The 23,341-nt window shown below is 38.9% G+C and overlaps 1 protein-coding gene and 1 long non-coding RNA gene across 2 annotated transcripts; one reads left to right on the top strand and one right to left on the bottom strand.

Annotated features, from left to right (window-relative positions):
- Positions 1 to 486: 486 nt before the first annotated feature.
- Positions 487 to 23,227, top strand: arhgef38 (Rho guanine nucleotide exchange factor (GEF) 38). The gene is made up of 14 exons (XM_041784548.1): positions 487 to 812; positions 8,871 to 9,055; positions 9,483 to 9,600; positions 9,698 to 9,845; positions 9,959 to 9,976; positions 11,593 to 11,792; positions 13,032 to 13,165; positions 13,377 to 13,481; positions 13,592 to 13,711; positions 14,511 to 14,885; positions 14,980 to 15,114; positions 17,999 to 18,200; positions 20,147 to 20,433; positions 22,813 to 23,227. Exons 1-14 carry the CDS (start codon positions 596 to 598, stop codon positions 22,993 to 22,995), a joined length of 2,427 nt encoding a protein of 808 aa, XP_041640482.1. The 5' UTR covers positions 487 to 595; the 3' UTR covers positions 22,996 to 23,227.
- Positions 529 to 10,172, bottom strand: LOC121508060. Its single transcript, XR_005991782.1, has 4 exons — positions 10,107 to 10,172; positions 8,867 to 9,040; positions 4,179 to 4,241; positions 529 to 612 (listed from the first exon to the last, which is right to left on the bottom strand). It is a non-coding gene; the product is annotated as an uncharacterized LOC121508060 (long non-coding RNA).
- Positions 23,228 to 23,341: the final 114 nt, after the last annotated feature.

Below are 23,341 nucleotides of genomic sequence, written 5' to 3' on the forward strand. Positions count from 1 at the left end.
TTAAAATGTTATTAAGTTATGATTATTTCAAAAAGTGAGTAAGTCTGATGAGTAGCAGAGGGGTATATGAGAGGTCCTCAAACAAATTCCTGTTAGGGCCCCCTGTGGCCAGGGGCAGCATGGCTGCTTACAGCCAAACATATAGAAAGGTTTTTCTTTTTTCCCTCTAAACATGAACACACATGAAAATGTTTGTTACTTTGAAAATTCACTTATCAATTATCTTCATTTAAAGTGAACTATAAGTCTCTGATTTCCATTAAAGATTTTTAATTCTAGGAACAGCAAAGAGAAGAATCTAGCGAGAACTTGCTGTTGTGTCCTTAATCTATCAAGTGAGGGAAAGTACATCTCATCACTTTCTCTCCTTTGATGACTACACAGGGAAGCAGAGCAATAGAGAGGTGTGTCCTCACAGCTCTTGTGACAGGTGCACAAGAGGAGGGGCTAGATTACCTGAGCTGGCAGTCAGTGCATAGAGAACATTACACCTGTTGCACTTCCCAGGCTCTCTCTCTCTCTTTCTGTCCCCCTCTCTTCCCTTTCTCTTTTCCCTCAACTGGCCCGAGAGCACCTGAGAGCTCACGGCCTCGCCATGGATCCAAATGAGGCCTGCGGGAGCGAGAAGGAGAAGGAAAAAGAGAAGGAGAAAGTGATCAAGAGGAGGAACAGACCTGTGTTTCTGCGGTACCTGGAGAGGAGGAAGACAGACACTATCGTATCTGATGATATGGATAAAGGTGACATCAACCTGGGGACGCTGGTGAGAAGGAGTCAGTCTGACAAGACGGAGTACAGCGCTAAACTTAAAGGTATGCCTGACAGATAATGACCTCCCCCGGGGTCAAAACTATGGCAACAATCTATACACACACGTGAGCAGCCAAAAAACTCTTTTAAACTATTTACTTTATTAAAAACTACTTCTAGGATAACTCCAAAGACATTGACTGTTGGGGCAGAAAACAAGGTTTGAAGTAAAAAATGTCACCCACTCAAAGAAAGAGTATGCACGGCTCTGTGGCTCTGGATACTGGGCACCTGTTGTGTTACTATGTGTTGAGCAGCAGATACTCCCACTGGGATGAAGCCACATATGCAAACTGTGCTCAAAACTCAGGCACAGAGGAGTGGCTTCAGAGTGTTCCAGACCAGCTGGTAAACAAGACCTCAGGAGAGAGTTAACAAAAATTTAAAGATTATATTTCAAGAGATGTCAGGCATGTTTCATGCAGATATTAAATCTACTGAGTCTGACATTGAAACTAGGCCAATTCTCAGTGTCTGACCCAGAAAGGAGGAGTGAGAAGGTGTGTATTATGTTAAAAAAAACAAAAATAAATCCTTAATCTGGCTTTATGTTGCCTCATCAATACTGCTGACTTAGCCTTTTCACAGACATATGTCCGCTTTTTTAAAAAACTGGCCTCACCTGTTCTTAGAGTGCAGTCAGGGACTGGGAATGCTGCACTTCAGGCAAAATGACTTACATCACTGTGTCAGCACGGGTCAAGATTAAAGACTTACAAAAGTATGAAGGATATCCTGTGCCACTTGTTTCGTACATTGTAGAAAAGACACATAATTCGGCCAAGGTTATGAGTGGAACTCTGGTTAAAATAGAAAAGTTAAACCTAATTTTCACTTATTTTTGTGCTGATAAGGCAATTTTCAAAAACACACACTAGCCATATCAGCAGCCTCTTTGTTTACTTGAAATAGAGACACCCACCACTGCTTTGTACTTTCTGTTTTCTTGACTGGCCTGCATCATGGCAGGCAGAGTTTTCAAAAACACACCGGTGTGTTTTCAGTAAACCAAATCCGCCCCCACCGCCCTGTTTGACTTCAGCCTCACACCTGACGAGCACTATTACATATTTACTGTGGTATTACCATTGCAAATATTGACAGGAACGATGACTTCACCGAAAGAGGAAACATGTGAGCCATCAGTTCTCATATGCCTGTCAGACAGGTTGGACAAGCCTCGGATCCAAGGCAACGTGACATCAATATGTGTAATTATTTACAGCAGATATATAAAATAGTTCTGGCAATGATTTACTAGCGGAAAACTCACATGAAAGGATGGGGAAAGCAAATATCCCTCTGTTTACTATCAAACTCCTCTGTTCAACAGGTCACTTTGATGTGGCTTTTTATCGTTTTCAGTGTTTTATTGTGACTTTTGAGACTTTTTGGCACTTACAAATAACATCTTAGAATTCTTCAGTTTCAGCATGCTGTACCCAAAATACATGTACATCTAAAAATAATTATAGTATCATGAAAGGATCATTTTCCCATAATAAGAAAAAATTGTAACTTTCATCTGCTGTAGATTTGTCACACACAAAGTAAAATATTTCAAGATTGTTTTGTCTTAATCTTGATGATTATGGCTTACAGCTCACAAAAATAAAAAATCCCGTCTCAAAATATAAGAATATCACAAAATACCAATTAAAAAAATTATATACAGAAATGTTGACCTTCTGGAAAATTGTGCTCAGTTCTTCATCAGGGCTCCTTTAGCACAAATTACTGCATCGGTGCCAAGTGACATGGAGCCAGTCAGTCTGTAGCACTGCTGGCTGCCTTGATATCAGCCGTTAGCTCATCTGTATTTTTGAGTCTGGCGTCTCTTATCTTAGTCTTGACAATACCTCATAGATTCTCTATGGAGTTCATGTCAGACCAGTTGGCCGGCCAATCAAGCATGGTAATACCATGGTCAACAAACCAGTTTCTGTTATTTTTAGCTTCAATGTGGGCAGGTGCCAAGTCCTGCTCAAGAAAGAAATCAGTATCGCCATAAAGTTCCTCAGCAGATGGAAGCATGAAGTGCTCTAAAATCTCCTGGTAGACGGCTGTGTCTATTCTGGACTTGATAAAGCAAAGTGGACTAACACCAGCAGATGACATGGCACCCCAAACCATCACTGACTGTGGAAACTGAAAACACTGGACTTCAAGCAACTTGGATTCTTTGCCTCTCTGCTCTTCTTTCAGACTATGGGAGCTTGATTTACACATAAAAAACTTAACTATTTTCATCTGAAAACATGACTTTTGACCACTGAGCAGCAGTCTACTTCTTTTTCTCCTTAGCTCAGGTGAGACACTTAGGACATTGTCTGGGGCTCAGAGGTTACACCAGGAACACAACACTTGCAGTCAATTTCCTGGACCTGTCTGTGTGTGGTGGCTCTCTCCACTGACTCCAGCCTCAGTCCACTCCTTATGAAGCTCCCCTAAGTTCTTGAATCTGCTTTGTTTCACAATCCTCTGAAGGCTGAGCTCATGCCCATGTGGAGGGTGTCAGTGATTGTCATTTGGCCAATAGTCGAGTCAACAGTCTTTCCCATAATTGTGGTTGTGTGCACTGAATCAGAGTGAGAGAATAAAGGCTCAGGAAACTTTTGCAGGTGTAGAGTTAATTAGTTAATTAGAGCTCTTTTCAGTGACAAGAAATTGGACTTTTCCACAATATATCTTCAGATACTTTTTAAGCTGTATTCATCAAGATTAAAACAACAAACCAACTTTGAGTTATTTAACCCAATGTCTGATACATCTAGACTATATGGAAGTGTCTCATTTTATATGTAATTTCTGGAAAAAATAACTTCTTTGTGATATTCAGTTTTTCTGATGCACCTGTAAATTCTCATTTTTCTAAGTGATAAAACTCCTTTGTGCACTCTGCTGTGTGGCAAATACAAACGTGTCATTTTCCTCCAATGTGATACATGACACCCTGTGCCTTGTATTCACTCGCAGGCTGTCTGTTGGATCACTTTCAGCGCACTGCACAGTTAGTGAAAAGCCCTGTATCCACTTTCATGGGAACTCCTGTGCTGGCAGCCATATCTCACCAAATATAATAATGGCAAATAAAAGTCTGCACATGTTGAAATCTGCGGAAGAGTCTTGCTCAGCTAATACATGTTTTTTATTAACTTTGTTAATTTGACAGAGAGAATGAGTCTTTATAGCTTTGAATAGAACAAGTTGAACAGATTTCAAGGTGACATTGAGAGAATCCTTCAGTAATTTCTCTCACAAAGACTTTGCACAGAGGCATGAATATGTTGGTTTTAAAGAGGACCATGTGTGAAAGAAACTAAAACCAGTTTATAACGGAAATCTGTCTAACGAGGTGACAAACATACCTCATCAAGGTGACATTTCTCACGGGTGGAGGTTTCCATTCATTCTTGAGGTCTCTTTGCACACTGAAAGACACGTGACACTTCATTATACTGTGAAACATGACACTGGTACTTCTTTAAAATATCATTACCACTGGTAAAATACTTTCTCTTTATGCACCTAGTGCAGAAAACAATTTTTCAATGTGAAACCACTGAAATAAACCTGAGGGGATTAATTCCATAGCTTTGTCAGACTTAATGAACATGTAACCTTGTGCTTTGTTTAAATATTGCCAGGCAATGACAAGTGTATTAAAAACTGCTGAAGGAACAACATAATGACCACATGCTGCTGACCTCTTGGCCAGGTCACTCTTGTGAAAGAGATCTCGATCTCAGTGGGTTTTATCAGGTTAAATAAAGGTTAAATGAAAATAAATAAACATGGTTCAGTATGATGTCATTTTGACACTGAACTTAGCAGCTTGATCTGACTGTTTATTCAGAAAAGCTTAACTTTAGTAGAAGTGATTCTTTTTTAGTTTAATCAGTCAAATGTTTTCAATTTTTGTGAGGAGATTAAATTAAAGGAGGGAGTGAGGTAGAGTTCACCAGCTTCAGCAAATGACCAATCATTAAGCCAGGTAGAAACAAAAGGGAGTATAAACATGCTAGTCAGGATTGCTTCACTTACATGTTAATTATGTATAATGTGTATATATATATTATTGCACTTCAGGACGAGAGGAGAAATATCTGGTGTTAATAAAAGCAGTGTTGTAAACAGAATGTGATCAGATCTCCGGTGAAGATCAGCCATGAGTGAACACAATCTGCACGATGTTTGTATTCATGAGGAGGTAATGCTGGAAAAACATGAGCCAGTGTGCTCAGCTTCAGCAAAAAGAAGCCATTAGTAACTGTAACACTAGTACAAGAGGAGCCCAACATTATTGCTATGATAATACCATTGGCAGATGTTATCTGGAAAAGTTAATTCTCCGTATTGGCAGACATGAAAATTTCGGCTGATATTTACAACTGGTATATCGGCTGTACATATCAGTCAAATAACTAAGATTGAGGAGTTTTAAGCAGGACCAAGAGATAGCCGAAGTATTTTATTTGTTCATCCTCGTTCCTTAAACTTTAAAAGTGTGTTCTAAGGACTTAAGGTTTAGATCTGCACTAAGGCTGAGCAATTCATCAAAATTTAGATTAAATCTCCATATGGCCTACTGCAATTTTCTAACTGCAGAGGGTGCAGTATATCTTTAAGCTAACATGTGAACCATAACACAATTTCAATACAACTTTACTGCAGCAGACATGTTATGCTCTGCACACCATGAATGCAAACAAGTGTTATTTATTTCAGAAAAGTTTTGCAAAAATCCCATTTTTCTTGTTATTGTATATTTTTTTCTCAAAATAAGAGTGACATAAAAATGATTTTTACCTACATGACAACAATTCATATCAAATTTACAATATAATTAAGAAAAAATAACCCTAACGGTAAAGATCCAACATCATGCATTCCTTACAGGTATGTAAAACTAATATATTCGAGAAATATACAGATACAGTTCTGCATTTCAAAGTAGAATCAACAGACTCACCCCAGCTGAAGTTCGTCTTTTTTTTTTTTTTTTTGCTCCTAAATCCCAAAACTTAAGTTCTAAGGACTGAAGTTTTAGGTCAAAACTACAGCTAGCTTAATTTTTGACAGTTGCAAACAATGTGTTTTTATGTTATTTCATGCACTTTGTCATGATTGTATCAGGGAACCACCTGCAGGAGCTGTTGTATGATCAGCAGAACTTATTTTAACTTGTAAAAAATTATCTGCTTAAAAAGGGTCACTTTTTGTTTTGTACGATACAGAGCTCACTGCCCACATTATCGGTTATTGGTTATGGACAGAGAATATCGGCATATCAGACATCGGCAATAATCAAATATTGTGTGCCCCTTACCAGTGCTGTACAGCTAGCATGGTTCATTTCTGAGGTAGCTTTTAAAGCATCATCAAGTTGTCTCTGAAAAAAATCCTATATACAGTTGCAAGGAAAAGTATGTGAACCCTTTGGGATTTCTTGGATTTCTGCATAAATTTGTCATAAAGTGTGTTCTGATCTTCATCTAAGTCACAACAATAGACAAACACAGTCTGCTTAAACTAATACCGCACAAAAAATGATATGTTTTCATGTTTTTTATTGAACAAAATGTGTAAACATTCACAGTGCAGGGTGGAAGAAGTATGTGAACCCCTAGGCTAATGACTTCTCCAAGAGGTAATTGGAGCCAGGAGTCAGCCAACCTGGAGTCCAATCAATGTGATGAGATTGGATGTGTTGGTTAAAGCTGCCCTGCCCTATAAAAACACACACCAGTTCTGAGTTTGCTGTTCTCAAGAAGCACTGCCTGATGTGAACCATGGCTCGCACAAAAGAGCTCTCAGAAGACCTACGATCAAGAATTGTTGACTTGCATGAAGGTGGAAAGGGTTACAAAAGTATCTCTAAAGCCTTGGTGTTCATGTGTCCATGGTAAGACAGACTGTCTACGAATGGAGAAAGTTCAGCACTGTTGCTAGTCTCCCTAGGCATGGTCGTCCTGCAAAGATGACTGCAAGAATACAGCACAGAATGCTCAATGAGGTGAAGAAGAATCCTAGAGTGTCAGCTAAAGACTTACAGAAATCTCTGACACATGCTAACATTTGTGTTGACAAATCTATAATAATTAAAACATTAAACAAGTATGGAGTTCATGGGAGGACACCACAGAGGAAGCCACTGCTGTCCAAAAAAAACATTGCTGCACGTTTGAAGTTTGCAAAAGAGCACCTGGATGTTCCACAGCACTACTGGCAAAATATTCTGTCGACAGACGAAACCAAAATTGAGTTGTTTGGAAGGAACATACAACGCTATGTGTGGAGAAAAAAAGGCACAGCACACCAACATCAAAACCTCATCTCAAGTGTGAAATATGGTGGAGGGGCCATCATGGTTTGGGACTGCTTTGCTCCCTCAGGGCCTGGACGGATTGCTGTCATTGACGGAAAAATGAATTCCCAAGTTTATCAAGACGTTTTGCAGGAAAACTTAAGACCATCTGTCCACCAACTGAAGCTCAACAGATGGGTGATACAACAGGACAATGACCCAAAGTATAGAAGTAAATCAACGACAGAATGGCTTCAACAGAAGAAAATATGCCTTCTGGAGTGGCCCAGTCAGAGTCCTGACCTCAACTTGATTGAGATGATGTGGCATGACCTCAAGAGAGCGATTCACACCAGACATCCAAAGAACATTGCTGAACTGAAACAGTTTTGTAAAGAGGAATGGTCCAAAATTTCTCCTGACCGTTGTGCAGGTCTGATCTAAGGGAAACGTCTGGTTGAGGTTATTGCTGCCAAAGGAGGGTCAACCAGTTATTAAATTCAAAGGTTCACATACTTTTTTTCCACCCTGCACTGTGAATGTTTACATGTTTGGTTCAATAAAAACATATCATTTTTTGTGCGGTATTAATTTAAGCAGACTGTGTTTGTCTGTTGTGGTGATTTAGGTGAAGATCTGAACACATTTTATGACAAATTTAAGCAGAAATCCAAGAAATCCCAAAGGGTTCACATACTTTTTCTTGCAACTGTATAGATACTTTTTTCTGGATCATTCCTTTTTCTCACTGGCTTTTCTTTTATGTTCAATAATTCTGTAAAGACAGGTTTAATGTGAAGAGTGCGACTGGACCCTTACCTAGTTATCTATCTCGATGCTGCTGGCGTAACTCAACATGCTGTTAAGAATGCTGTAGTAACACTTTGTACACTTAGACTCAGTTGAACTTTATAATCTTGTTTACATGCTGCATCTGTGTGTGTCTGGTAAAACGACAGCGGGGTGTGGCATATATGTCTGTATGTGCATGCACGAATGCGCGTGGATATTCCTGTGTGGTCGAATTTGTGTGTGATGCTGTAGATGTGTGTGCTTATCAATATATGCCCTCAACACACAGAGATATACACACATCAGTCTGAGCAGATGGAATGCCTGAACACGCTGAAGCATTACATCAGCAGCACGATTAGTTCCGTAACCCGACACGAGCCTCGCAGCGCTCTGCCTCCCTCCCCCATTGCCTCCCCCTCCAGAGAGGGAAGTGGTGTGTAGCGTTGATTAAGCAGCGCGGAAGCATCCCTCTTCCCTGAACAGACACTCCTGCCTGCCATGCAAAGCACAGAGCAGCCACAGACTGATTAGGCAGCAGAGCAATAAAAAAGAGAAGCAAGCCTGACTGGCATGTTAAGTGAGGCCTTTTGGCGCTTCAGTCAAAATAATTAGATCACCATGAAATACGGTGATCTAAATGGCTGCTCTGGTGTCAAGTGGATATGTTAGGAGAGATGTAGGATTTTCCATGCATGCAGAAACCCACAGGGTCTGGTTGTTTTCCAGCATTTTAGAGAAATCACATGTGCCACAGATGGCTTTAATACTGTTAAAAACATATTCAAAGCAAATGTCATCACTCTCAAATCATCATCTTTTTTCCTGTGTCCTTGTAAAACCTTCATTAGTTGATGTTGTGATGTTGCCACGGTGCTCCAAAATGTGACTGGCGACCAAAAAAATCACACCAGAGCTCATCCTTATCATATAATGATTTCCTTATGTCGTCCTTACCCAGAGAAAATGACACCACATGACCTGTCCACGCCGCCCTCGCCAGCACTGGACCCAGAGGAGATCCGTCAGAGGAAGATGAACCGCAGGGCAAAGGTCATTCAGGAGCTGGTGCAGACTGAAAAGGACTACCTTCTCGACCTGGAGCTGTGCATCAGAGAGGTGGTCCAGCCTCTAAGAAATGTGCAGGTATGACTGTCAGGGTACAAAATAAAGTTCTGGCAAGCTAATGCAACATCAACCCCACCGGTATCTTAATATACTACAACAGCAAATACAACCAGTTATCTTATATTAGCAGACTTAATTTAGAAAGTCTCATTTTATTACTCGACTATCCTGCTGCAGGGGGTTAATGTTCAAGGTTTTATTGCATTCTGACACACATTACAGCAATTTACTAATACTGATCTTGAGATAGGTCTAACTCAAGCTTACTTAGAATTTTAGTTTATTTATTGCATGCTTAAATAGTCACAACCAGGTTAACACAAAAAAAGACAAGTTATAGAAAGCACTCAATTAAGAGTATAACTGGCCTTCTTCACCCAGACTGTTTGGTCTGTATCATAGCAGCAAATCCAGCATGCTAAGGTATATTCTTAACTTTTGCTAGGCTGTGGATGTCGACAGGTTGTTCACCAACATGGAAACAGTGTGTGAGGTTTCTGCAGCCCTCCTTCACAGACTGCATGAAGCCATGGCAGACCCTGATCCAGAGGCAGTTGTTATAGGTATTTCTATCTTATTGTAGCCTATTTTTATTATTAGAAAACCTTTACAGCTCTTGTTTAAGTACAACAAATCATGTCTTGTTGTGCTTTTTTCCAGGAGATGTATTCATACAGGCAAAGGCAGCTTTAGAAGACGTGTATAAGATTTACTGCTACCATCACGATGATGCCAATTCATCACTCAAGTCCTATGAGAAAGAGGAAGAGATTAAGCAACATTTCACTACCTGTGTATTAGCTCTGAAGCAAGTCACTTCCTCTAAATTATACACAAATTAATTTCCCTAAAGTTTTAAATAACTATTTCCTGCATACTATCAAGATAGTAATTGTTTTTCCTTTCTGTCTCTCATTACAGGAAAATCTATGACCAAGAGTAAGTACTTCTGATGGATAAATTCATATCATCTATAACTTATTATAGAATATCTATAATAAATGAGCTGTCACAAATATGTCATTTACTGTGTAGAAATCAAAGTGTTGTTTTTTGTTTTAATGCTTACATTTCTCTTCTTGGTACACTTTATGGACAAATGTATTTGGTCACCTGACCATTTCACCAACTGGGACTGTAATGACACAAACACATGTACTTTAATATGAAGTTGGTCCACCTTTTGCATCTACACCAGCCTCCACTGTTCTTGAAAGACTTTCCACAAGATTTTGTGTTAGAGTGTTTCTGTGGGAAATTGTGCCCATTCATTCTGTATAAGATTTATGAGCCCATACACTGATGTTGGATGAGAAGTCCTGGCTTGCAATCTCCATTTCAGTTCATCCCAATGCGGATGAGGTAATGACTCTGTAGGCCAGTCAAGTTCTTCCATACCGAACTTATCAAACCATATCTTTATAGTCCTTGGTTTGTGCACTGCGGTGCAGTCATGCTGAAATAGAGAAGAGCCTTCCCCCAAACTGTTTCCACAAAGTTGGAAGCATAGCATAGAGATATGGGGCCAAGCCCAAACCCTGAAAAACAGCCCCATACATTATCTGTCATTCACCGAACTTCACAGTTAGCACAATGCAGTCAGGCAAGTAAATTTCTCCAGTGTCAGTGTGCTACACACCACACCATGCAATGCTTGGTATTGGAGCTGGGATGATAGGCTTGCGTGCAGCTGCTTGACCATGGAAATCTATTCCATGAAGCATGGGCCACACAGATTTTGTGCATATATTAATGCTAGTGGAAATTTCACAACTCTTCAGGTATGGAATCAGCATAACGTTGGTGACGTTTACACACAATGAGACTCAGAAGTTGTTGACTGTGATTTTACATGGTCATCTGCTTCGTGGCTGTTGTTCCCAAACACTTCCACTTTCTAATAGTATCACTTAAGGCTCAGTTATGCTTCCAGCATAAATAGCTGCACACACAAATTTAAGTGGCACCGAGACGCCGAAATGTCTGGTGCATTTACACCTAGTGCCTGCTTTATCCTCCCAAAAGCCAGGGGCCAGTATCCGCAAGAATTATTTATCTGTAACATATTTTGACGTCTGCCGCATCCATGTCTGCAAGAATTTCCTATTTTGTACTATGCAACATTTAGCAAATGTGTGCAACCAGGAGAAAATATGCTGCATGGAACACTTGCGAAGGGGTGTGTCTGCAGACTTTATGTCACCTTAGGAACATGGACAATCACGACTCTACTGATGTGTCAAGCATGATAAAAGCTTTACAGCTGACTGTAGAATAGGGGGTTGAAATTTCATGAACCGTCTAATTGCAAAGGTTGTATACTATCATAATACCACACTCACTCTTAAAGATAGACCCATTTTGTATGGTTGTAATGGAGACTGCATGGCCAGGTGCTTGATTTATACACCTGTGGCAATGGGTCTGATTGAAATACTTCAATTCAATAATTAACTGGTGTGGCCAAATACTTTTGTCCCTAGAGTGTATCTATTCTGTAGTTCATAGCTATACAATTAATCATTGTCCATCCTCTAATATATCAATTATTACAGAGGGAAACCTAACCTACTGGACATGGGTTCTCTGATCATCAAACCAGTCCAAAGGATCATGAAGTACCCGCTCCTCCTTAGGGAGCTTTGGCAAGCTACACCTGAGAACCATCCTGATTATCGGCCCCTGCAGGAGGCATTTACTGCTGCCAAGATCATCAATGTCAACATCAATGAGTTCAAGAGGCGAAAAGATATAGGTGAGATTTAAATAAACTGACACATGATACACTAACATGCCTGGGAATTATACTGGAGGAGTGAAGACCGATTGTAAGCTGGTGCTTATATGTTCTTGCAAAACAAACGAAATCTAAAGAACATGATAGAAGACATTCAGGGATATAAGTGCACCTTACTACATAGCATAATTAAATTTGTTCATTAACGTTTAACAAAACACAAAAAAGTACACCACAACAGTCACAAATTATTCAAAAGTTACCATAAAACTTGCAGGTATTAAAAAAATGCTTTGGGGAGAATAAAAGCAGCCCTGTTTTAGCTGTGGCACTGTAAAACTCCTGCTAGCTAGACAGCTAATTGTCAGTTTCAGATAGCAGCCCAATACAGACATGATAAGCAGGTATTCAGCTAATGATTTAACTTACAGTGTCTCTTCTTCAGCTGTGCTCTGATTCTTGTCTCCCTTGTAGTCCTTGTTAGTCTCTTTTTGAAGAAAAATTGTCAGAGGGCTGCAGGGTGCGTGTATTCCCTCTGCTAGATTGACTAGTTCGCGATTCTAACAGCTACCGGTGTAAGGGTTTAAGAGGTGACCTTGTCACGTGGCGACCTGTAACCTAATGCTGTAGATGTTGAAAGTTTAGCTCTCACTTGAATGTCCCTTTGTTTACTTTTTTCATCACAACGTCAAAATATACTTTAAGTATGTATTATATTTTAAAAATGAGGTAAGAAGCAGTCAATTACGTTGTGAACATCTAGCTTAACTGCTAAACAAGGCACTCGGTGGTCACCAGTTAACATTGTATCCTATCAAACCGAAACACCGGTCCATTCAAGAACAATACACGCTCGTTGTGATATTTGTTGTTACTCATAGACAACAAACTGTAAAAGTGGCTACGTTTGCGTTGTGCAGCCAAGCAAGCATTTTCTTTCATTTTCTTTTTTTCCTTTTTCAGGTAGGCTTTTTAGGGAAACGGTCGCCATAACTAACGTCACAATGATGCCATAACGTACACGTATTTGATATATTTTACAAAGTAAATATGGCCATTACAAAATAATTGGAGGCCCCATCCTTGTTATAAACAAACATGGTTACCTGATAAATGATATCTAGTTATCAAATTTGTATTTTTACTTAGCTCAAACAAAAATCAGATGCATTTATGTTATTTTTCACACACTCTGTGTCATATCTGTTGAATAATAATCCTCTTTTTTTATGTCTATGCATTCCTGTTCAATCCCAGTTATGAAGTATAAGCGGGTGGAGGATGAAGGCACTTTGAGGGGAAAATTGAATAAGTTCAACATCCACTCCATCCGTAAGAAAGGTGACAGGTTTGCCGGCTTTCTAAAGATCCTCACTGGAGTTGAACCACAGGTAAACAAATAAATGAATAACATTTTTAAAAAAGACATATTGTTAATTGACTCTAACTGAGACTGCAACATACAAGATAAGTATTGTGAAGTTAAATAAAATCAAGTTGTCTAGCCGTACCTTATTTTAACAAATATCAGGCTCTAAAATAGATTAATTATTGGCATTTCTTTACAGTTTAAGCAACATGTAAAGTATCTTCTTCCTGTAGGTGAGAGATGAAGTGTTTGACAGAGAAGAGAAACTGTTCAGGAGTTTGGAGAAGGCTGTGAGGCAGCTGGTCAAGAACGTTCAATGTTACCTGCTGCAGATTCAGGTAGGGTTATAGTAGTTTCTGTTTCCTGCTATCTGATGTGTTTGTGTTTTCAGGGTTTAATACATTATGTCAGCTTTTATGAGTCTCCCTTTGTATCTCTGTTTTTGCAGGAGATGGTGTCTGTTGCCGTTCAGAATGTGCAAGAAATGGAAAACATCATGAAGGACCCAAACAGAAATGGAACAAATGGCTCATCGCACAATAATGGAAATGACCCCTATAAGCACTTTGTAAGTATGACTGCTTTTGTGCTTCACACAGTTGTTTTAAGGAAATACTTTGCTTTACTGTCCAGTTTTGACCACTTTTATTTCCTTTCTGAGTCTTCTGTTTTGTCTGTCCTTGCTTTGCTGTCCTGTTCCTGCATGATCTCACATTCACCTGCAACTGTGACTCATCTGTCTCTTTGGCAGTTCTTTTCTGTGTTCTGGCCATTAAATTGATATTCTTCCTCTAAGCTGCTAACCTTCCCCTCAAGGTCCTTCAATAACTCTCTGCTTTCCTATCCTCTTTTCTCTGTGGATGCGCCTTTGCCAACTATGAGATAACCAGTACTTTGAAATAAGTTTCCCTGTACAGGAAGTTAGATACAAGCTCCAAGAAGAGAGAAAATTTTATGTGTTTGTTCATAAAAAGATTCTGTTTTCTCTGCTATAATCAAAAACTCACAGAAAGCAACAGATGGAAAAAAATCTTTTTTTAAATGTATGTTTTTGTTCTACCAACTACCTGTTTCACACTTTGATAGGAGATAATAGCTGAAATCTGTTATGTTTGCTAAGGTCGTTCTTTGAGCTAAACAATATCATCACTCTTATTTGTTTGCATGCAAATGAAGCTGCAGCAGCTCTGTTGTTGTGATGCTTTTAAAGTTCATGTTCAGGCTTATGTTTACTGTTTTCCCTGGACACTGAAAGAAAATAGACATTAAAGAGATCGTTTATTACCTGATTATGTACAAAATGTGTAATTAGAGATGCTTGTGTTGACTTATATTTATCTTCTTTCCTTGTTGATGTCGTCTTTTAGAAAGACAGTTTGGAGCGCCTTGTCCTCGCCCCCCTCCTCTCCCTGCAGGGCATGTTCACAGCCCCACAAAAGCTTATCCAGAAGCGTTATGACAAATTGCTGGATTACTGCAGCCGCCTGGAGCGCTCCTCTTCTTTCTCATCCTCGTCCTCGCCATCCACCTCCTCCTCATCTCCTTCACTGGCATCAGAAGACCCGCCTGGTCCCGCCAGGAGGGACTATGAAGCTCTTAATGCTTTGCTGGTGGAGGAGTTGCAGAGGTTCAACATGGCTTCTTATACAATCCTCACCAACTGTGTGGTGTATTTTGTGGCCTTGCTTAGAAGGCTGATGGACAGAATACTACTAAGCGCCCCATCTGTACAGCAGCTTCCAGTAAGAGTCCCACTGTTAAATCACATTAATAGAAACAGGCTATTTTTAGTCTGTTTGATATTGAAACTAGAAAGTTCTATTTTTGTCTTTCCAGGCTCCTTTGTCGAACATTGCTGAAGTACAGAACAGCATCATGGAGCAGCTGAACAATTTGGCTTTTGTGAAGGATAATGCGCAAAAGCTAATGGAACGAAAAGTCAGCTTTGAGAGACGAGACAAGAAAACAACGGTAAGAATTTGGATTATTTTACATTTTAATTATTTTACATTTCAATTATTGGATAATTGAAATGTAAAGGTTGCATTTATCAACCAGTATCAAGTTTATTACTTAGGGGGCACACCAATGTTTGTGCAGTTCTGGTGTCAAATACAAATCTTCTTTAGGAACAATCAAGTGTGTTGTGTTGTATACATATCATATCACTTAAGATAACTTTCCTTTCATTTCGTTATGTTCTCTCCATATCAGTTGTTTTGTATCGTATCATTCTGTACCTTATCATACTGAACCTTATCATATCATATCATTTTAAATATGTAACATCATATCATATTACATTGTATCGTATCCCTTTATATCATATTACATTGGGCTGGGCAATGAATCAAAAATTAGATTAAATCGCAATATGGCCTGCTGCAATTTTCAGATCATAGAAGGTGCAATATTTCTTTAACCTTAAATTTGTATTAAAAAAACTGTTTAAAACTTTTTTCCGCCATACAGAATGAATTGTTGCTTGTTTTTGCTGGAAAATACATGAGATGAGGAACTTCAGAAATAAAAGCTTATTAAATCCCAATCGTAATGCTGGGTAAAAAAATAAAACACAAATCCCAATAGTTCAGCTCTAGAATTGCAATGTAACATATTTCATTGTATCGTATCATATCAAATCAAATCAAACCTCATCATATCATATCTTATCATACTGTATCGCAATGTACCGTATCCTAACATGTTGCATTGTATTGTATCTTGTTGTATTACATGGTATGATATCGAATTGTATTGTATCGCATGTTATGACATCGTACACACTATATCCTTTCATATCATACGATATCGTATTGTATTGAATTGCACCATACTATGTCTTATAGTACCGAATCGTATCATTTATCGTATCATTTTCTATCATTTGGTGTTGTATCATCTTATGTAACATCATATCGTATGGTATCATATCTTATCGTATCTCATTGTATTGTATCGTATCATCTTGTATCACATCTTGTATCACATCGTGTCTTATCATGTTGTGTTGTATTCCCTCATAGCACATCACTGGGTATCCTATCATATCATACTTACTCATATCGTATCTTATTGTCTTTATCACATCTTATCACATCGTACATTATCATGCAGAATGGTTGCTTGCTGTATTACATGTGCTTTCAAACTGTGGGAGAGTGAGGCTTTCCTTAAAAATACATGATGTATGTGTTACCCCCCACCCTTTAAAAAAAAAAAAATGATTTAAAGGTGACATATTTTACCCTTTTAAGACAAGTTTATATTGTTCTCAGAGGTCCCCAAAACATGCCTGTGAAGTTTATTGCTGAAAAAAACACTCCAGTATTGGATTTTTGCATTTCTAAAAAAGTCCTCTGTTTCAGCCCTTCTCAGAACAAGCAGTTTCTGTGTCTGTGGCTTTAAATGGTAATTAGCTGTATGACTCCACCCTGACCACCCCCCTCTCAGGAAATGGATGCAGCACTCACGATTACAGACACTTTTATCCAAAGTTTAGGACCTGACTGGGATTTGATCCATCAATCTCCCAGACTGTAGTCAGCAGGGTAACGCACTGAGCTATCCAGCATTTCAGCTGGAATCTGAGAGGATCAGTAGAGGAGGGCAGAACTTTCCTCCAGGTGGGGGAACTGCTACTATTAAAATTGCTACTATCTATGTAAAATGGGGATCCAAAACAGTATGCCAAATAATCGCAATTAGTTGACCAATCGGGAACTTTATTGATAGATTAGTCAACATAAAAATAATCATTAGTTGTAGCCCTATTTGTGTTAGAAAAGTCTGAAAAATTGATTTTTGCATATATGTCCCCTTTAAAACAACTCTATTTTTTAATATGTATGTCTGTTATTTCTGGCTTTTTATAGGTTTTTTCCATTTTTGTTTGTATGTTTTTTACATCTGACTTTCAGAGTTTATTGCTATAAGCAATAAACCTATTGCCAATATTGCTTTATTATTAGGCTCACCTCTGTTATGTTGGGACCCATGATTATGCATCTATGCGGTTGTTGCAGGGTATCCCTGTCAGTGCTGAAACCTGCACTCACAAAGGTTGCCTAAGTATTTATAGTGTTACATATCACAGTTTTATTTTCCTGTGGCTGCAAATCCTTTAGCTTACAGTAAAAAAAAATATTGCCATGGCTCAGTCACCAAACTTAGGTTCTTAGTCTTAATAAGTCTGCATGACCCAATGCTTTCAAAACACAGATCAGTATGTATCGGTTGTATTGCTCATACTATATCATACTGTGTGGTACATTAATATTTTATATCATATTGTATGGTATCATATCTTATGACATCATATCATGATGAGGTACACGCATACAAAACTTTTGTGAGTGTGTGTTGCAAAACAAACCTGGAAAAAGAATAAGAAATAGACAGCAAGTCAATGACAGCAGACAGCAGTGTTGTCCGGTGTCTAAAAGATCAAATGAACGCAAATGAATGCATATTATGGCCTAAAATCAGTTCCATTCCGTCGCCAGGTCAGTTGTGCAATCGACTCAGTGTTTCAAGATATTTTGGGCTAATTCCAAGTCACAAATTAGTGGGTGTGAAGTAAGTCTTATCAAAGGCAGAGCAAGACAGCTGTGTGATTAACTCGGGCACTTGGCAACCCAAAGCTGCACCAGCCATATGTGAATATTTGTGTAGGTGTCTACATATGCATACTCTCCTGTGAATGTATGAGTGTGCTTGTGCTTGGACACACAAGTAGATCTACTCGAACTCCCACTGAACGTCCTCATAGTGATAACTGACAATGTGTTCTCACACATTAGACCAACTTCAAACAGTTTCACCAGAACTCTTTTTTTTTTGTGCCGTCCTCCAGATGCCAGAGGTGCAGCATCAAACTGAGGAACAGCGCAACCGGCTGCTGGCTGAACATCCACTGAGCCGTCTGTACCAGCTGAAGAGGAAGTGCAATGGCTGCCAGGAGCACGACCTCAGCCTGCTGGAGGGGGAGCTGGTGGCTCTGCTAGAGGACACAGACCCAATGGGCAGCAGCAGCCGCTGGCTGGTTCACACTGGAGGCAAGTCTGTGTGGTTTCTTCTGTTATTAAGATGTGTAAAGTGAATGAAGTTATCACATCAGATTATCTGCAGGTATGGCTCTCCTTTTATGCACATTCCTCTGTGAATACACCTGCATCTATTAGTCACCGAGGCTGTGTAGACACACCAAACTTTACTTTCCGTCACTGACAAGTCAGCACTCAAGAATCAGTCCCAGGAGCTCCTGTGATGTCATGGTTGCTGGTACCTTTTCACCTGCCTCTGGAGATGGTTGCCTTACAACAGGGCCAGCATAGCTTGTCTCCATCTCCCCTACACATCTCGCAGAGGCACCTGAGATCCAAATGTCTTGTTTGGAACAAACTGCTGCACGCTGTAAGCAGTGTTACTTAGAGTACAAAGCCTCTCCCTATGGGTATCGGAAACAAGGACGTAGAAATGCTGCTTGCTTGCGTGCCTCTCTGTACTCTGCAATAACAAGTTCTTTTTCATGAGTGTGTGTATGTTTCTTGGTGCGGAGAACATTCTTCACAGGCTTGTCTTTTCCTCTGGGATTACAATCATTTCCAGGAAGTTGTTTTCATTCTGCAGTCGATATCAACACTATGAATATGCTTGGCTCATATTTACACATTTCTGGTTGGCTTACATACACTTAAGACTGTTCTGGCTTATGCTTACAGTCCTCGGATGCAAGACGTGCAGTCCTCAGTAATAACACACATTTAAACTCTAGATGCCTGTTTACTTTTATAATGCTGCTTTTTGGGTGGATTAATGAAAAGGGAGCTTTAACCTCTTATTACCTTACTATGAGACGGTCAATGGGCAAGCTCACCCAAAGAAAAAGTTTCAATTTTTTTTTTTTTATTATTATTTGAAATATGTCTCTCCCAAATACATGGATGAAAATTTGATCATGGTTCTAAACCCTTCGAACCCTGTGGCACGTGCATTGTTTACAATATCTCAGGAACCATAAGACAGATCTCTAAGGAGTAAATTGTGAACTAAAGCTAACGTTTTTGCCAATCTATAGACGGCTCTTGGTGTTTACATTCGTTCCAGAAATTTTTAATCCAGATGCAAAGTGCAATGTTTATTATACTACAAAATCTACATTGCTAAATCCATGATATGATTACTCACTGCGTTTTTGCAATGAAAAACTTAGTAGTCTTGCCATCAGTCCTCAATTTTGACGCCGGAAGTAAAAGACAACAACTTCCTGCAAGCCTGCCGCCCAATCATGACCCATTGTTTTCATGGCCTAATCAGGGCCAGCAAAAGAACAACAAGGATGGGATTCATGCAAATGTGAAAAAGGCTTGTTCACTGTTGATCTGGGTGTGATTTTAATAACATCTGAGACTCAATTAACTTTTTGTCCTTTTACTTTCTCAGTATTTCTGGCTATATAAGTTCCCATAAATTCATCTGACATCCTTGCAGCACACTTATTCTGATAGTCCAGGTTGTCCTGAAAAAAATTGATGTTAGTAGCCTGATTTTGCTTAAAATGGTTTAGATTCTACAGCCATGTTTACATTAAAGATATGGAACCAAAAATAGCAAACTGGCTTGGGGTTCCAAGGGTTAAATAGTTAACAGATTAATTGAAAAATCTCCATGTCCCGATTATTCTTGACCATTTCATGATCCCTTATGAGAACGGTTTCATTAGAGCTTCTTTATCAAATATTTCATTTGTATTAAAAGGTTGGAAGAAGGGGACATTACTGAGAAGGGTCACTATGTTGAGTCTTGCTGTTTTTAAATGCTTCAAGCAACACAAACCAAATCACACACACCTGTTTTACTTTAATAAATGCAGCACAACACGCTCATCTTAAAACCTTCTGCACTTGTCAATAGCACTGAAGGAAAGTTAGATTTTTCATTTTAAATAAGGTGGTACAAACTCCTAACAGTTGGCCTATATGTTTCTCTGTGTCACATCTAGGTTCCCAAGGCTACGTCTACTCCACGTTCCTGAAGCCGTACAACCCTCTGAGGGACTCCATGCGGGCTGGTCAGATGGTCAAGGAGCAGCAGCAGGCACAGCCTCAGCCTGTCATGGTGGATGAGGACTTTGACGACATCAGCCTGTTTGTGTCGGGCAGTGGTAGCAGCAGCCTGCGCAGCTTCAACCTCAACACCACCGACAGCGGCTCCACCCACTCTGGACTACAGGGGGAGCCAGAGAGCCCCGAAGAGCTGGAGGAATCAGTGGATGGTGATGTTCAGCAGGTGGGTTTTAGGGGAGTTTTCATCTTATGGATGCTGGAGTTCTAAGGGTAAGACGGGGAGTAGATTAGAACAAATAAAATCAGTTAAGAGCAGATTTGTTTAGAAGAATAATGATAGAAAGATTTGGCTTGAAAACATACCAACATAACTTCGAAATGTAGATGACAAAACTATCCGCCTTATTCCTAGCTCCCACACTTTAAATTCTGGGTGTGACTACCGGTTCCTTTGTCAAACCAGTGATTTTCATAATGAGAGGCTAATCCTGATTATTAGAGTGACTTAGAATAGGAAGATGTGGTTACTCCTCTGCCCTCTACTATCAAGCAATGGGAGGACAACATCAGGAAATTTCCCCAGATAACTGTGTTAGTTACTTTATATGTATTGGCAAAGGAATAAGGACTATTGCATTTTGTTAAAGGAAGTGGGACACAACCTTGTATACTTTAAAGCAGATTCAGAGCCCATGTTCTGAAATTATTATTATACACACACTAGCCATCTTGGAAAATGTGTTTTTATTAATATCCATGATTAACATTGTCACCTCTTCAGGTTGGTAATTTTGAAATTTCATATTAATTTATGAAGAACAACATCACTATAATAGCACACTTTGAAAAAAAACCTTAGAACCCCAGGTGCAAGTGGAGTACAAGCACAAATCACGTGTCTTTGGAAAGGTAACACTTTGAAGTTTCTTCCCATCTATCAGTGTCACTGTAACTGTGACTGGTATTGAGAAATACAACAAAAATATTTTTCTTCAACTGAATTTGTATGGTGAAACAGAGGCCTGGATGTGACAGATTTAAAGTTGATAACAATAGAAAAGTAAATGGGTATTTCACATCTATTTTTATGAGGAAAAGTCTAGGAGTTTCAAAGTGGAGACTCCAAAAAGGATTAAGGCTGGCAAACATTTTTCTATATCACATTGCCTGGAAAAAAGACATGATTACAGCAAATGCAGTGGACTATTGAGAACAACCACAACACATTTGAAATGATACAAAATCAGTCCATGGATGTAATCATGTTTTTTGACTACGTATTTGACTGGATTGAGATGTGAGGCCTGTTTCTGATGCAGCAGGGCTGTTCTTGATGGAATATTATGTACAGGAGAGCTTCTCATGGTGAGCTTATTATTTGTGGCTGCTGTGGTGGTTTTATCCTGGAATGGTTTACATGGTCAGAATCCTGGGAATCAAAGCTTTCTAATGGTGTATAGTGTATGGCACAATTATTAAGTCTTTTTTAATAAATATCTAAATAGTTTGTAAAAATCTGCCTGTTAAACACACATATTTAGCTTTTTTTGGTTCAAAGTATAACCACAGAGAGCAAAAGGTACCAGAACCCAGACGTTCCAGAAATTTATCATTTTCAGGTCATAAAAGCAGGTAGTGGATGTTTGATGAAGATATTTTTTTACATTTTTCTATATTTTGCTACATCAAAGGAAGTTAAACCCCCAAGCAATAAGGTATAATAGTAACAACTTATGCAGCAACCAGTGCTGCCAGTCGATTAAAAATAATAAACTCATTAATGATAGGCTTTGAAATTAATTAATCTCAGTTTATCATATGATGATAGTTTGAGAAAGATTGCATTACTAGTAGATTTAATAACAGTAACAAAACATTCAGAAAAGACGTGTTTCTGAATGGCATTTAAACTTTGATTTAAACTTTGATTTTATCCATAAAATTGTAAAACGTTAGAGCAAAGAGAATTTTCACTAAGCTACTTTAGCCAGTTTTATGATGGCATCAGAGTGTGATTAATCAGCTACATTTTTTCCTGGGATTAATTAATCAAAACTAATCAAAAATTTTGACAGCATTAGATGCAACATTACTTTTATGGACTTCAAGCAAGTTTGAAGTGCCTCCTCACATAAATGTTAAATATGAGGAGTTTTTGATCCGCAGTGAAAAAGGATTTGCAGCAAATCACCACACTTGCTAGCTTTACACACTGTATTTCAAGATTGGTTTGGAATTAAAATGGGTGAATAAGATTATAGATAAAAAAAAAACCCTCAGGCGTCAGAACTTTATGTTTATCACATCCTTTTCTGTTTTGAATATTCAGTATGCCTCTTATTTCATCATAAAATTATATCATTGGTCTTAAGTTAAAAATGTTGACAAGGTCAAAAGATTTTAATCAATGAAAATTAAGCCTGGCTGTGAGATTTAGTCCCATTACAAACCTGATAGACAGTGCCACCTGCTGGATTTACCACATCATACAACCCTGATACATGAAGCAAAGATCAGCTTTGTGAGGAGAAAAAAACCTCAATTGCAAGTGAAAAAGTCTGATCATTTTTTAAAAATATCTGATTTGTGTCTCTTTCCACAGTTTTATGCTGTTTATGCATTTCAAGCACGCTGTGACCAGGAGCTAACTTTACAGGAGTACCAGCATGTCCGCATCCTCCAGTTCTCTGACCTGGGAGGCAATAAGGACTGGTGGTTAGCCGAAGCTAATGGACAGAGGGGATATGTCCCTGCCAACTACCTTGGCAGGATGTCTTATGCATAAATATTCAAGTGAAGACTATCCAGAAAACCTAACCACAAACCACCCTGTGACATACCAATAGACTTTAAAATCTAAAAGAATAACTGCAGTAATCTCAAGACATTTCTGCTAACTTGCACTAGGGATCACTAGATGTTATAAAACCACTTTTACCAAAAGTGTTGAACCGGTTTTGTGTTCAGACAGTACCATGGAAGCTCACTAATGGGACTCAGTCAATATTAAGAGATAACGGAGATGTTTATAGAATACAGGGCACTGTGTTGAGCACTTTTTGTACTTCAGTGTTGTTTATATTGATAATGAAGTAATGTATTCATGAAGTTTATTTTATATGTGAAGTGAT

Source organism: Cheilinus undulatus, linkage group 4, assembly GCF_018320785.1.
Source record: "Cheilinus undulatus linkage group 4, ASM1832078v1, whole genome shotgun sequence".
NCBI classification, from domain to species: Eukaryota; Metazoa; Chordata; class Actinopteri; order Labriformes; family Labridae; genus Cheilinus; species Cheilinus undulatus.

What these genes read in the sequence shown, in the direction of transcription:
- arhgef38 (XM_041784548.1), top strand. Translation starts at nt 596, where the DNA reads ATGGATCCAAATGAGGCCTGCGGGAGCGAGAAGGAGAAGGAAAAAGAG. An exon ending in GACGAGACAAGAAAACAACG is followed by an intron (nt 15,115 to 17,998) that starts GTAAGAATTTGG and finishes GCCGTCCTCCAG; the next exon opens with ATGCCAGAGGTGCAGCATCA. An exon ending in CTGGCTGGTTCACACTGGAG is followed by an intron (nt 18,201 to 20,146) that starts GCAAGTCTGTGT and finishes TGTCACATCTAG; the next exon opens with GTTCCCAAGGCTACGTCTAC.